The following is a 13836-nucleotide window of genomic DNA, read 5'->3' as shown; positions in this document are numbered from 1 at the left end:
GCGACGTCTTCCGATTGTACATTTATACTAGTACTAAACAATAAACTCCATGGTTCTGGATAATCAATAACCATTAAAACGCTCTGGAAAACCATTAACCATTAAATAACCATCAGTTGATAAGATCTGCTGTCAACAGTCTTTTCTCAATGTTTGCGTCTGATAAAGAGGACGTTAGGTCCTTGAAACTGTAACGTATAGTTATTAATATAATTCATTTTGTTCTGTTCAGAACTGCGTTTTAATGGATACTAGTACTAACCAAGCATATTATTGAAAAATAAAAATCAATAGACAAACAGCCAAATAACAAATACGCATTATACCCATTAGAGATTGAGGAACTTTTCCTTGCTATCTTATATACCAATCCACAATACTACTGCAATAACAAAGTAATTGAAAAGAGATCTAATGAAATAAATTAAACACTGTTCTTAAGTTTCCACTACATAATTTTTATTATAATTGCAAGTTGCAAAATCATTTGTTTTACATTACAATCTTCTTACATGTAAAAAAGTACAATAACAAATAAAAATAGTAAATACTTTTGAAGTTGCAAACAAAATTTTGGTAACTGTTCATTGTAAACAACAATGAGATATGCATATTAAATCTGGATCCATGTTGAAATCCCAGCATTATTTCACATATGTGTACGAGCATATGAAAGGGGACCAGCCGGTGGTTAATGATAGAAGTAAATCTGTGCATGAAAATGGCATATTTTGAAGCACTATACAATTCTTATTTTGTTAATGTTACAATTATACTCAGATAGCGTAGATCAGTTATTACTTCTACTACATATGAAGAAATTTTATAGCACCATCGCCTCATATACGTATAAAATAGACTTTTTTGAATGCGATTATATATATATATATATATATATATATATATATATATATATATATATATATATATATATATATATATATATATAAACAACACGTCTGAGTGTCTACTTTCTAAATGCATGCACCCATACATATGTTGTAACATTACATGAAAAACGTTGAGATGTGTAACCGGCTAGTAAACCTATATATTTCATAATTTCTTAACATACACAACTTAATATTCTGATCAGATAAAACAAGTAAATGCCTTTTTATCTTATAAATCCAAGAAAGCAAATAAATTAAAAAAAAAACGCTACATCATAGGAAAAGACAAGTAGACCTAACAGTGCGAATGGAAATTCAAAGAGTCATTAAACGTTCGATTCGATTTTATAAGGCACAGGATGATGATTTGGATAAAACATACCTACTGTTTCCCTTCCCCCCGGCCTGTGTACGTACAGCTTAAAGTTCAATAAACGTTGCTTTCTTTCTAAAATTAAGAGGCCCCGTCACGGCGAAATCAAAATATCGCTGATTTTACAGTAATTATGCTATCTTCAAACAGATAAAAGTAATCGAAAAGTGGAACAAGAGCTCGCTACACAATATTATTTTACATGAGATACCGTTATCACGACTCACTTATCTGCTTTCGATTTCTAGCCATTTAAAGAATCGGCACTTATTTTTGCGTTTACAAATGGCTGCAAACGCAAAGCTACTAGGTGATTCGTGATAACGGTATCTAATGCAAAATAATATTGTCTAGGGCGCTCTTGTTCCACATTTCGATTCTTTTATCTATTTGAAGATATCACATAATTACTGTAAAATTAGCGGTATTTTAATTTCGCTGTGACCGGGCCTCTTAAAAGTATACTTCATCACAAAGTCAACACTCGAAAAGTAGGGACTATAGAAAATAAAAATATTTCAATAAAGAAATTAGGGCGACTTCCGATTTTTACACCAAGCCTCCGCAAGTGCAGACATTATAATTTTGAAGTAGAAAATGTGTGATTGGACCAATAATCGAACCTGAGACCTTAGGCTCATCATGCTTATGTGCTAACTCACTGCGTCACCCAGTCGATCTAACTCCCAACCACACAATTTCAACTATTGAGGACGGTGTTGTAATTCTTTCAGACCACATGGAGTGTACTACAACTTCGTTGAGTTTGGACTACCCCAGTGTCTGCTGGGAAGTCCAATCACAACAGAAAGTTGTGGTATCCTGACTCTGCATATAGTCTGAAAAAAAAGAACACCGTACTCAAAAGTGTAAATTGTGTTACTGGAAAATGGATCGACTGGGTGGCGAAGTTGGTTAGCACACAGGCGCGATAAACCTAAGGACCTGGGTTTGATCTCGAGTCCTGTCACACATTTTTCACTTTTAAAATTAATAATAATGTCCACTTGAAAAACTAGTGTTTTATCACTGCCTGATCCACAATTCCCATTAAAGGCCAAAAACATTTGGTTGAATTCGAATGTAAAGGTAAACCATCCACATTAATTGTAATAGTTACCAAACATGTTCCCTCATTTTCTACCAACAACTTGGAATTTACAAATGGATAAATACATGGAATCAAACCTGATGACTTTTTCTTCACAATATTATGTTCTACGCCAAAGTATTTAAATAGACCCCCTGCACGTGTATCTACATTGGAGCAAGACGGTGTATGTAATAGAGTTCGTGCGTCTAAAGGAAGTTAAGGGAAATATTGGTTTAAAATATGTAACAGATTGGTAGTGGCTGTATTAGTTATGTTATATTCCTTTGCCTACTGCACCAACTTCACTTCCAAAGAATCAGGAACTTCACCATGTGAACTATCACTCCACATTCCAAAATCACTAGAATTATCATATTCACTGGATACCTCTGAAATGTCGAGGTCACTGACACATAGAACTTGATTATCATTTCTGCACGAAGTTTCATTCGCATTGTTATCTGAATCTAGTTTATTAGTTTTCTTTATTTCTTGTCCTATTACTTCTGCAGAGAGAAATTTGTATTCATTAACAATTTCTTCATACTCCTTTTGAATCTTGCGGCGCTTAGATCTCGCAGAATCTCCAAAGTTTTCTTTTTCCACTGTTTCCTCAATTTTTCAACTATTTAGCTGTCCTTTTAAAATCGAAGAATTGGATGTAGGTTCAGTAGCTGGCCTCTCATCTTAACCAGAACTGCAAATAAAAGTTAAGTAGCTTATTAGCACAAACAATCCCCTCCAATGCAGCGTAATATATATTTCATATGTACAAAGTGAAAACAGCCGAACTTAATTTATAAAATATAATTTAAATACATTTGCAGTTCGCGATTTTCTAAAGTAAACAAATAAAGGTCCATTCTACCACTGGTTTAGCATTTTCAAATTCTGTGCTTCGCGAATGTCAATACTCGGTAGAAATTTTCATGTACACCTCAGATCAATACTGGAATAAAACTTTCAAAACAGACCCTACCAGAGCCCTTTGTCCTTCCGACTTGTACCATATACACTTAACACCTTAAAACCTATCGAAATAAATAATGAAGTGGAAAAAATATTTTTAAAACTTCATTTGGCAGTTCTTTTATTTCAATCTTTTTTAAATAACATTTTTCTCTTGTAATAAGTATTGCGAACGAGGGTTGGCAAAAAACGTTTTCTTACAAAAAATAAAAAGTCAACCTGTTTCTGTGATTGATTTTAAAAAATACGTATGGACAGACATAAATTAACTTGGCCTTCACGTATTTCCAGCAATGGGGTTATAAAGGACAAGATCTACAACTCCTATACGAAGTATATTCGGGAATCGAAATAGTACTTTGCGTATAGAGTTGTGCGGTTCTATTAGTGTATTTTTTAGACCAGGAAATTCCCGTCATAATCATGCCTGCGTTATTATTTATCAACAATATTAACAAGTATGTAACGTCATTTTAGTGACATTGTATTATAATCAATACGCTAGAAATGACGTTTATAAAAGTAATGAATGGCTGAATTTTAAAATAAGAATTTAACCCAACACAGGGTTCTTACAAATTACTTTTATCATTTTCCCTGATTTCCAGGTGCAAGATCACCTATTTTCCCTGACCCGCGACATTTAATAACATAATGGTGTACTGATGATGAATGCCCGTAAAAACTAAATAAAGACTTGGGGCAGTGATTCTCAACCTGTGTGCTGCCAAAGATCAAGAACTTTCCGTTTGTAACACTATACAGTAGACACAGAGCCATACAAAAGGCTAATAATAGTAGACTAGTGTAAGTTATCCAAGGAATTGCCTTTTGAGCTAGTGAAGAGACTTTATAATACATCTTCAAATAATATTATACACTAACGTTATATTTCTTTATATAAAACACTGAAAGATTAGCCATCCTTCTGCACAACGAGCAGCTGTAACTTAAGAATTCTTAAAAAAATGGCAATAAATTGATTCTATAAATTTCGAAAAAAAATAAGCGCTCCTAAAAGTTTAGTAAACAAACCAAAAAAAAAACGATACTTTAATGGAATTTCTCAATATTTCTTTGAATTCAATAAAATGAAAAATAAAACAGTGAGAAACTTTTGAAAATAATGTGTAAATGTATATGCAACTGTGAGAATGCAAATTGTGAATTTTCCACCCTCAAACGCAAAAATATTTGAAAGTTTAACATAATGAAAGTTATGACGAGCGAACATTACAGCTGCCCATACCAATTCCTACCGATTTTTTTTTCAGTTATTGCAATAGATCCTACTTGGTATCACAACAAAACAAATTTATTGTTATACATATTATACAACATATTAAAAGATGAATGAACCCCCCTCAAAAAAAAAATGATAACGATCTTGGCCGATAATTAGTTTTCGGATCAGGAGCTACAAAATTTTTGAACGGCACCTCATTTTTTTTTTTAACGGAATAAGCTCATACAGAGTTAAGTGATAATTTTCGATTCATTTATCTATTGTGAAGACATTACAGAAAAACGGTGAAATTAGCGGCAGGTTAATGTTAAACGCACTAAAATTATGACTTAAATAATATTAACTTAAATCTATCCATCTTAAATACAGTTACTTTACATCGAAATAACTTACCGAAAAAATGCTTCTTTTTCTGCCTTTTTTAAAATGTATTAGTTGTTTCTTCAGATTCCCCACTCGCAGAGGATGGTCGTCTTCGTTCCCGCCCACCGTCTCTGTTGATGAAGTACTTAAACCAATTCCTTATGTGCATTTCTATTTGATCATCGGTTGCTGATGGTATTACCCGCCGAACGCCATCTGGAATGATTACAAAGTTTCAATGTAATTAACATGTATAACGCAATGTATAGAACACTTATGAATTAAAAAGTACAATCGTTCACTGTTAAATTACTCGGAATATTCTGAAGAGAATTCAGTTTTAATGTTTCGTAGCCAAGTGAACATTAGGGTCGAAGGTCGTCACACCTGAGATCTGGCGTCCCTTTCCATTCAGATGCAATATCACTTGCCTCTTTGGGACTGAGAAAACCCGCCAAAAAACTCAGTCAGGATGATTACCGACATTGGTATCCTGACCTTCGAAGTAGGAAGTAAAAGTTTTACTGCCATTGTCCTATAAACAGTACTAAATGGTCACAAACACGAATGACGTGTTAATGTTCCGATCCTTGTAACCAGATCCGATTTCGGTCCATACGCTTGCAATCACTCGGATATTTCCTATACCAACTAGCCTATATTGATTGTACCATCTCGACGTTTGATCCATGGTTGTGGAGGATATTACTGAAGTAAGATTTTTCCAGTCCCTACAAACAACAATCAACACTACAGTCACTGACATAAACACATTCTCTCTTGCTATTTATGGATGGAAGATTTCATCCATGAATAACGTAAGACATAATGCGTTTTGTCTGTTTGGTGGGAGTTTCGCGTCCCTTTTCAGCAGCGAGGCTATATAGAGACAGAACCTAAATTTTAAGGTGGGATCTGAACGACTACTCGAGTTGCTATCCGAGGCATTAGGTTCCCAGGTGAATTTGAACCTGCGACCACGCGCACTGAAGGCGAGCGCTGTAACCGTAACGACGGCTACGGGGGAACCCGAGAGAGAGAGAGAGAGTTTTATATCACTGAGTGTAGTGTTAGTTGGTTTTTAGAAGGACTGCTAAAAAAATCTTACTTCAATAAATTCCTTCTTAATATTTTAATTTTGTAAGGTTCTCTTCAATCAATAAACAAATAAATGTGATTTAGTGGTTAGTCTGCAGTTTCATTCGAATCCAAAAAAAGTAAAAAAAATCTTCGTCCATGCATAACAAAATGATACAGTGTTCTATGTCAGTGAGTGCAGTATTAGTTGTTTACAGAGTTTGGAAAAAATCATACTTCAATAATATTCTTCCCAACCATGGACTAAATGTTGAGATGGTACCGTGAACCCAAGTTAACTGTTGCTATACGGAACATCCGAGTAATTTAAAATTAATGGACCAAAATTGGATCTGAGAAACCTGTAATTTATTTTCGAGAGAAAATTGGCTATTCCCTGTAACGTATAGCGAATTAAATGAAAATGAGATCTTTCAGTTGTACGTCCCACGGTTATGACGGTTAGGCAAAAGGAGACGATGATGATGAGAAATGAATAAAATGGTGGAATGAAAAAAGTGGGAGGAAACGGGCGAATCCCGAAGAAACCATGAGTACGGTGTTTGTCCACCACAAAGTTCACACAGCGCAAGCTGGGATCGAACCACTATAGCGAATTAAAATGCTGTATGGTCGAATGATGGGGACTAATGTTAAACTTCGCTCTATGCTTAAAAGTTCCCTTGAAGCATTTTGGCTGAAAAAAAATGATATAGAAGTGTAATAAGGGGCCGCGGTGGCTCAGTGGTAGAGCGTTCACCTCTGGTGTTTGGGGTCTCGGTATCAAACCCTGCTTCCGCCAAGTGAACTTTGTGGTGGACAAACACCGTGTGCGTGGGTTTTCTCGGGGTTCTCCCGTTTTCTCCCACTGTCTTCATTCCACCATTTTCATTCATCTCTCATCATCACCGTCTCCTTTAGCCTAACCGGCATAACCGTGGGACGTAAAACTTAAAGAAATGTAATAAATATCATAGGCTTTCACACTAACGTGCGTTATTCAGGATTCTTTTTCTGACCTGCAACGAATAACTTGAATACAGAACATTTATCTTTAGAACAGACTTGAAAAGAAAGAAAGTGAAGAGAGAGGACATAGTCGAAGTAGTAATGCAACTTACTGTCAATAATCTATTGCAGCATGGAGAACAAGGATAATGCCGATAAGGTAATGAGTCTGTTAAACAAATCTACTATACTTACTAAAACACTCACATTTGGTAATCTCACTTCTATTTGGAAGCAACAGTTCACGATATGTGAATTTTGGACATCGTTTACAACTTATTTCAAATTTTTTGACATTTAAATAAAATAAAATAAATAAATAAATAAAAATAAAAAAATATAAAAAGAAAATTCAAAATTCTCTGTATTGGGGGAAAGAAAAATTCTTATAAAGCTAAATAATAATAGTAATAACAGTAAAATTAACTATTTTTTTTCAAATTGTTAATTGTAGAAATTCTACATGTATGCAGGCCGAGGGAAAAGTCTGGACATGTCATATTTTCAACATTGCTGGAGAAATCGGGCAATACCTTACGATGGGGTAATAATAACATGAGGACCGAACGCCTTATGACGACCATGTTGAAGGTAGTCACTGTGCGTTTTGTCGACACTTTTAATAAACGGTTTTATAATAATTAGCTTGGGACCAGTTTGTCCTAATATGGCGTAGAAAACAAATTTTATGTCACCTGCGAGCAAATTTGATTCATTAAGTTTTACTATGAAAGCTAGAAAGTAGCTGTGTAATGTTACGTTATTTTGCATGTAATCCAGCTAGGCACTCTCATTGCATGACCGCACAGAAACTGTCTTGGTAAATACTAGTAGCAACAACTGAGTGATAAGCCAGATAAATGAAAGATCATTCATTTAGTTCTTGCCCAAGATACCGACAGGTCAAATATTAGAAAATCTAAGCAGTGACAAAAGCCAACGAGGAAGCTATAACGAAATTTAAGCCGTCATCTCGAAGTGGGGCATCTTGCCTTTTCCCAAGTTTACAGGAGAGCGATTTAAAGTTCTACGGGAAATTTGCTTTTTAAATCTTTATATCGCCGGAACTATAATGAAGTGAGATACTGCATTTTAACAGTTGATAGAACACGTGGAAGTCATAATAGAAAAACGCACTTTTTTTCAAGTTATGCCCCTTTGCGTTTTCACCCCTGAATTTGTAAAGCGTACAAGTTGTGTTTCGCGCATATTATCAGAGGAAACGAGCATCAATGAATAGTAAGTAAATCCTATAGGTCTGTTATCCACGAATGGAACCTACACAAGATTCAGTCACAACAATAACGCACATATGAACCTCAGATCGCGGGAGGAAGGAGGGGAAGGTGGCATTTTGCTCAATGTACTTGATAGGAGTGGTGACTGTCCAAAATTTGTCCTCAAACAAAGTGCATATTAGACAGGAGTTTCCAATCAAAGCATACCTTTCAGTATTTGCATTATTCTCAGGGTTCTTAGTGCTTCTTTACCCTTTCTACCAGTCCAGTTGAATTTCTTTGCTGCGTCGTTACTGAATACTTTTTCTAACATTCGTCTCACTAACTTCTCAACACTTTTACTACCCAAGGTACTCAAAGCTATTTGCTGTAAGCAAATATAATAAAAGCAGTTATAATTATACATATTACCAATACACTAGTTGTTACTAACGAATAGCCACTAAAAATATCATTTTTTTCCTTGCCTAGCATAGAAACGAAGAAAACTAGAAGTAATCGATGAAAGGGTTCCAGCTCATTTGGCAAAATCAAATTTCCTGACTTTTACAGGTTCTTAAATACTACTACTTAGAGATGTTTAGATAGAATATATTTGTACCAGTGCACAGAGCAATACAATTTGCACACGAAAAAACACGAAACAGAACATTTTTAATATGAAACATCCCGTAACAACTAGCCGGATAAGGCAAACAGTAAAATATGCTATTATTTCCAAACATGAAAATAATGACGAACCGAATTTTAAAAGCATAATGAAGCATAAAGAACATACTGTGCAAATAACGAATAATTTTCGGAAAGTGGAATGCCCCTTTAACTGAAATTGACATACCGTTTTATAATTCTTGTACCCAAGATTTACAATGAAAAATACTTAAAATGTGTAGCAAATATACAATGAAAAATTTATTTCTCTTTAATCATTTCGCCAACACTGAATATATAATTGTTTTCTTATGATTCAAAAACAAAGAAAGCAGGGATGCTACTTCAGGGATATTTCCATTGCATTGTGTATAACATTTTGTTTATAATCTAGATACAACACACGTTACATAACAGCTTAAGATGCGGGAAAATGTTTAAGTTATGACAATTTTCTATAGGCATAGTCTTAAAATTCTCCTGGTGGGAAAACCCTGAAAGTCCCTGTTAGGATGGCGGAGCCGAACTTGAGCCCAAAATACAACGAACGCAAATCCAAGTCTCTATAAAATAAATATGCCCTATAGGCTTCATTAGGTTATGTATACTGGAACGAAGTTATTCATAATTGCTTCCGCGGTTGTGAATATTAATATTACAAAAACTGAGTCTTTCATAGAAACAGATGCCGAATGTTTCTACCACACACGCCCCAACAGACACGTTAAGGTCGTTGACTGCTCTGTAGCGGCTTAATATATGAACAATTTATGTGGCATGTTATATAGATTCATACTAGGAGAGACGCCAATTGCTGGTATGAACAAGTTTATTTCTATCATAGTTGCTGCATTATCAATGTTCGAAACTACAAAGGAAATTATGACCCACTTTGTTTATTCAGTTTCAACTTGCCACGTGTCATTGAACAAATGCAAGATACCTAATGGGAAGTATCACCCCGTATAATATAAAAATACGGAAATTACGGTCTAAAATACTACAGTGAGTTCAAAACCTACCAAACTTGTAGCATTATTTTCATTGTGTGCCCATTCTTCCAGTGATTTAACCGACGATACCGTTTCACAGGGTAGAGTCAGACCGTCGGGTAATACCAGTGGTTGCAAAATTCCCGGTGAACGTAAATTTCCGTGGACGTATTCCAGTATGCGTGACTGGGTTTCTTCTATGCGTTCCAGACGTCCCTTAGTGTTCGCCAAATGCTTAGCAATAACCGTGAAACCTGCGGGACATATGAAGTATAACCTGTATTGCATATATAGTAACTTTTAAGAAATAGAAAGAAAGAAAAAAAGAACTATAGAAGGAAAATAACTTTAAACTTTTTTTTTTTTTTTTTTCCAACTTTACGATTTCGAATGCTCATAATTTCGGCATTTTTTGTTTAAGAATGTTAACCCTTGTGTACTACCAAGAACACTTTTACACAGGAATTACATGGGGTCTTCTAGAATCCCACCTAAATTATGTTCTTTACGCAGAACCATCAAAGAAACAACTTAAATATTTAGTATGCATCTTTAGCATACACTCGAGATAGTCTGCAAGAAAAGATGAACTGTAATCTCACTTGTTTAACAGCTGTAACATGAGAAACAAATCTGGGGTTCCAAAAGACCCCATGGTAGTACACAAGAGTTAAAAATAGTACTACTAATAATTTCTGAACTTTGTTTTCAGAATTTTATTCATTTATTAATAAATGTTTGCACCAGTTCAGTTTCATAGATGGTACAAAACCAACCAACCATTTCTGCTTTCAAAGATATAGTAGTTAATGGGTGAAGGAGTTTACTTCTGCCAGCCTCAAATGCATTCATTGCAACATATTTTGAATGTACAATTCTAGGATATACTCATTTATATGCCTGCTTTCAAAACCCGATATTATGATACTGATCTTACAGTTTGGGTATTTTAATTTCTCCTCTCAGCCGTTCAGTCCAGCTTATCTACTGACCGCAAACATGCTCTGCACCACGCGGGAGTTTGGTGCAGGGTGAAAAATACTGACTTTTTCTTTTAAACAGTGTTATCTTTAATTTAATAATTTCTTTCGCTTTGGATAATACATCTTGAGACCTGAGAAAAACATTGGGAATTAGAGTTAAATGTTAATTAGCTATGAATTTTCATAGCAAATTTCCTAATTGGGATTAAATTTCGAATTGATTCCCAAGCTTTAACTGATTGCAATCCCAAACACTTTTTCATATGCATTGAGGAAAAAGTATATCAACATTCAACAAAATGATACATATGTGTGTGTGTGTAAAATCGGCCGGTTCAGAACTAGTTTACGGCATGAGATGCATAAATTTCGACTCAAGTTATGTAAAATGCACAAGGTTTTCAACCTTGGGTGCAGATGGGGGGGGGGGAGGGAGGAACACCCGAAATACATCCCTGAAGTCTGCATTGTTCTTCTCTTTCTACTTTTAACAAAAATTGTTATGTTCAGTACTCTATATCTTTGCGAAGTTTGAACAATGCAGACTCGTTGTTTAAAAAAAAAAAACAATAGTAGGCGTATTTCCGCCATTAAATCAAAAAAAGGGTGCCTTTGCGCCAAATATCATAGTTCCTTCCACGTACAGATACAGTGCTACTTAAAAATACAATAAATAGCCAACAACCAGGCCTAGCATATATTTCGCGGTTCCACTCGAGCAGAATGTTTTACCAAAAAGAAAATTTATAGCTATATACGATGTGAAACATCTTTTGTGAAAGAATGGAAGTGTGAATGTAAGAAATTACTGTCAGTGCACAGCATATTTAAATGAATTTTGAGTGAGTGAAAGTGTGCGTCTCCAGTATCCTCGTTTATGCGTACACCCTCCGTCGCTTACGCGCCTGCCCCATACGGACGCACCCCCTCGCTTTCGCTCGCGCCTCCCTGCTCTGACTCAGACAGCATTCGTGTTTCTTAGTGGCCACCTAGTACAAGTTAGTTCGTGTTTTATGCATTGTAATTTGTGTGAGGGATAACGTCCCTCGGTGTCGCAGAGTTGGCGAGCACACTATTCACGGAAATTATCTTCTAAAATATAAAATTGCATATTTTATCTCAAATACGCTATAAGCATAATCTGCACTTTAATTTGTTCTATAATTATCTCAAGCTAAGAGAAGTTTTTTTCTTCTATCCATTCAGTGCATTCTAAAGTTTATAAAGGTCTTATGTTGAATGCTGTTGAGTACGTTAACGTGAAAGCATCTAATTCGCCCAATGAAAGTCCAAAATCTGATAAAAATCACTTTCAATATGATCGCCTTAGTTGTACCAATAAAAGTATTAACAAAAATCTCAAAAACCCGGGTGGGTTTTTTTCAAGTGGGTCCAACCCGAAAAAACCCGGTGGGTTTTATCGGGCTGGGCCCACTTGGGCAAACCCTGAGCTCCTCACTTAATGCCTGCTCTGCTAAAATAAATACAAAGCCCTAACATAACTTGAAAATGTAGGAAACGTGTCAAAATTTGGTAGAATCGTGTGCTCGAGTAATGCCCATTTCAGTACATAAAAAACAAAAATCTCCTAACTGATACACACTGTTCCTCTGAAAACCAAAACTAATTGTTCAATTTATTCGGCAAAGTTTCTGAAATTGGTTGGGACTTTGGCAATTCACCCAAAATCTAAGTACAAGGGTCATATGTCAAAGTTTATTGCATGCTGTTTTCAGTACATTTTGGCACTATTTCCCCTTTTTCAAGTGACTGGAGAATCGTTACTAATGCATAAACTTATACAAAGTCAAAGCATTATGTCATTCTTGGGTAGAAGAGTAGAATTAACCTAACCAAATGTGCATGCGCGGGAACAATGCATTGTAGCCAAAGGTAATCGGCCAAACTGAACCCAGAAATATTTATTAACTCTAATTTCCATGCAGACATCTGCTGTACTGTAACCCAGTGAAGAGTGTAACTGGCTCACGTAAACTAATTTTGCCTTCTTAAAATGGATATTAATCATTTCAATGTTAATTAGTGTTAACACATTCTACATTAGCACTCCATGCACAATCATAACCTGTTCACCACATGTTTTCATAAAAAAAAGCACGGAAATTATTTTATATAGAACGATTAAATATTCTACTTACCTTTCCTTTTTCTAAATCTTTTTAGAAAAGCAGTTTGACCACACTCTTTCTTCTGTAACTCAAGCGATGACCACAACACTTCTGTCATTACTCTAAACGACAATATGGCGGCGAAGAACTGCGCATGAACAGTAACGCACTCTACCAACATCAAGTATGATGGAGTTAGCGACCTTTACCCAACGATAAAAATCAGTGGTCGTGTGGTGGGAAAAAGTGCTTTTCGTAGAGCGATTCCCCGTCATTTAGCCAACGCTAAAGTAACGTATTTCTTGGTTGGGAAAACAGTCAACTCGAGTATAGTTGCGTGAAGGTCGGGAGAATAGTTGGTTGGCCAACCATACATTTAACCAACGGTGGGCCAACGTACGTTTCTCCGCTATAGGCTTGTACCGACCATCACCCACTGTTTTGACCAAGTCCCACTCAATCCCCAACGGTGGGCCAACCAACCTTGCTACTAGGGTTATTTGGTCGGGGATAGAACCAGAGACTCCACGCTGTAGTAATAATCTCTACCACTGCGCTACCCGTGCCCCAAATATTAAAGAAGATACATATAATAGTTACACTGGCTATTATTATTATTATTATTATTATTATTATTATTATTATTATTATTATTATTATTATTATTATTATTATTATTATTATTATTATTATTATTATTATTATTATTCACGATATAGATTTGCTGTTGTAATTTGAAATATAACTTTTGGGGAAACAGGAAAGAAAATCTGTTCGAATACTCAGCTTGTTTAAGCTTCCGCTAGAGTACGTGGCTGTCA

The 13836-nt window shown here is 35.4% G+C and overlaps 1 protein-coding gene across 1 annotated transcript; it reads right to left on the bottom strand.

Moving 5' to 3' along the window:
• Positions 1–2647: 2647 nt before the first annotated feature.
• On the bottom strand, positions 2648–13439 carry LOC145666115 (uncharacterized). The gene is made up of 3 exons (XM_081733204.1): positions 13046–13439; positions 5031–5153; positions 2648–2865 (listed from the first exon to the last, which is right to left on the bottom strand). Exons 1-3 carry the CDS (start codon positions 13194–13196, stop codon positions 2648–2650), a joined length of 492 nt encoding a protein of 163 aa, XP_081589330.1. The 5' UTR covers positions 13197–13439.
• Between the last annotated feature and the right edge of the window lie 397 nt (positions 13440–13836).

Source organism: Thermobia domestica, chromosome 12 (genome assembly GCF_964235325.1).
Source record: "Thermobia domestica chromosome 12, izTheDome1.hap1.1, whole genome shotgun sequence".
Taxonomy (NCBI): domain Eukaryota; kingdom Metazoa; phylum Arthropoda; class Insecta; order Zygentoma; family Lepismatidae; genus Thermobia; species Thermobia domestica.
The sequence above is the reverse complement of the archived record's forward strand: the minus strand, read 5'-3'. Positions and strand labels throughout refer to the sequence as shown.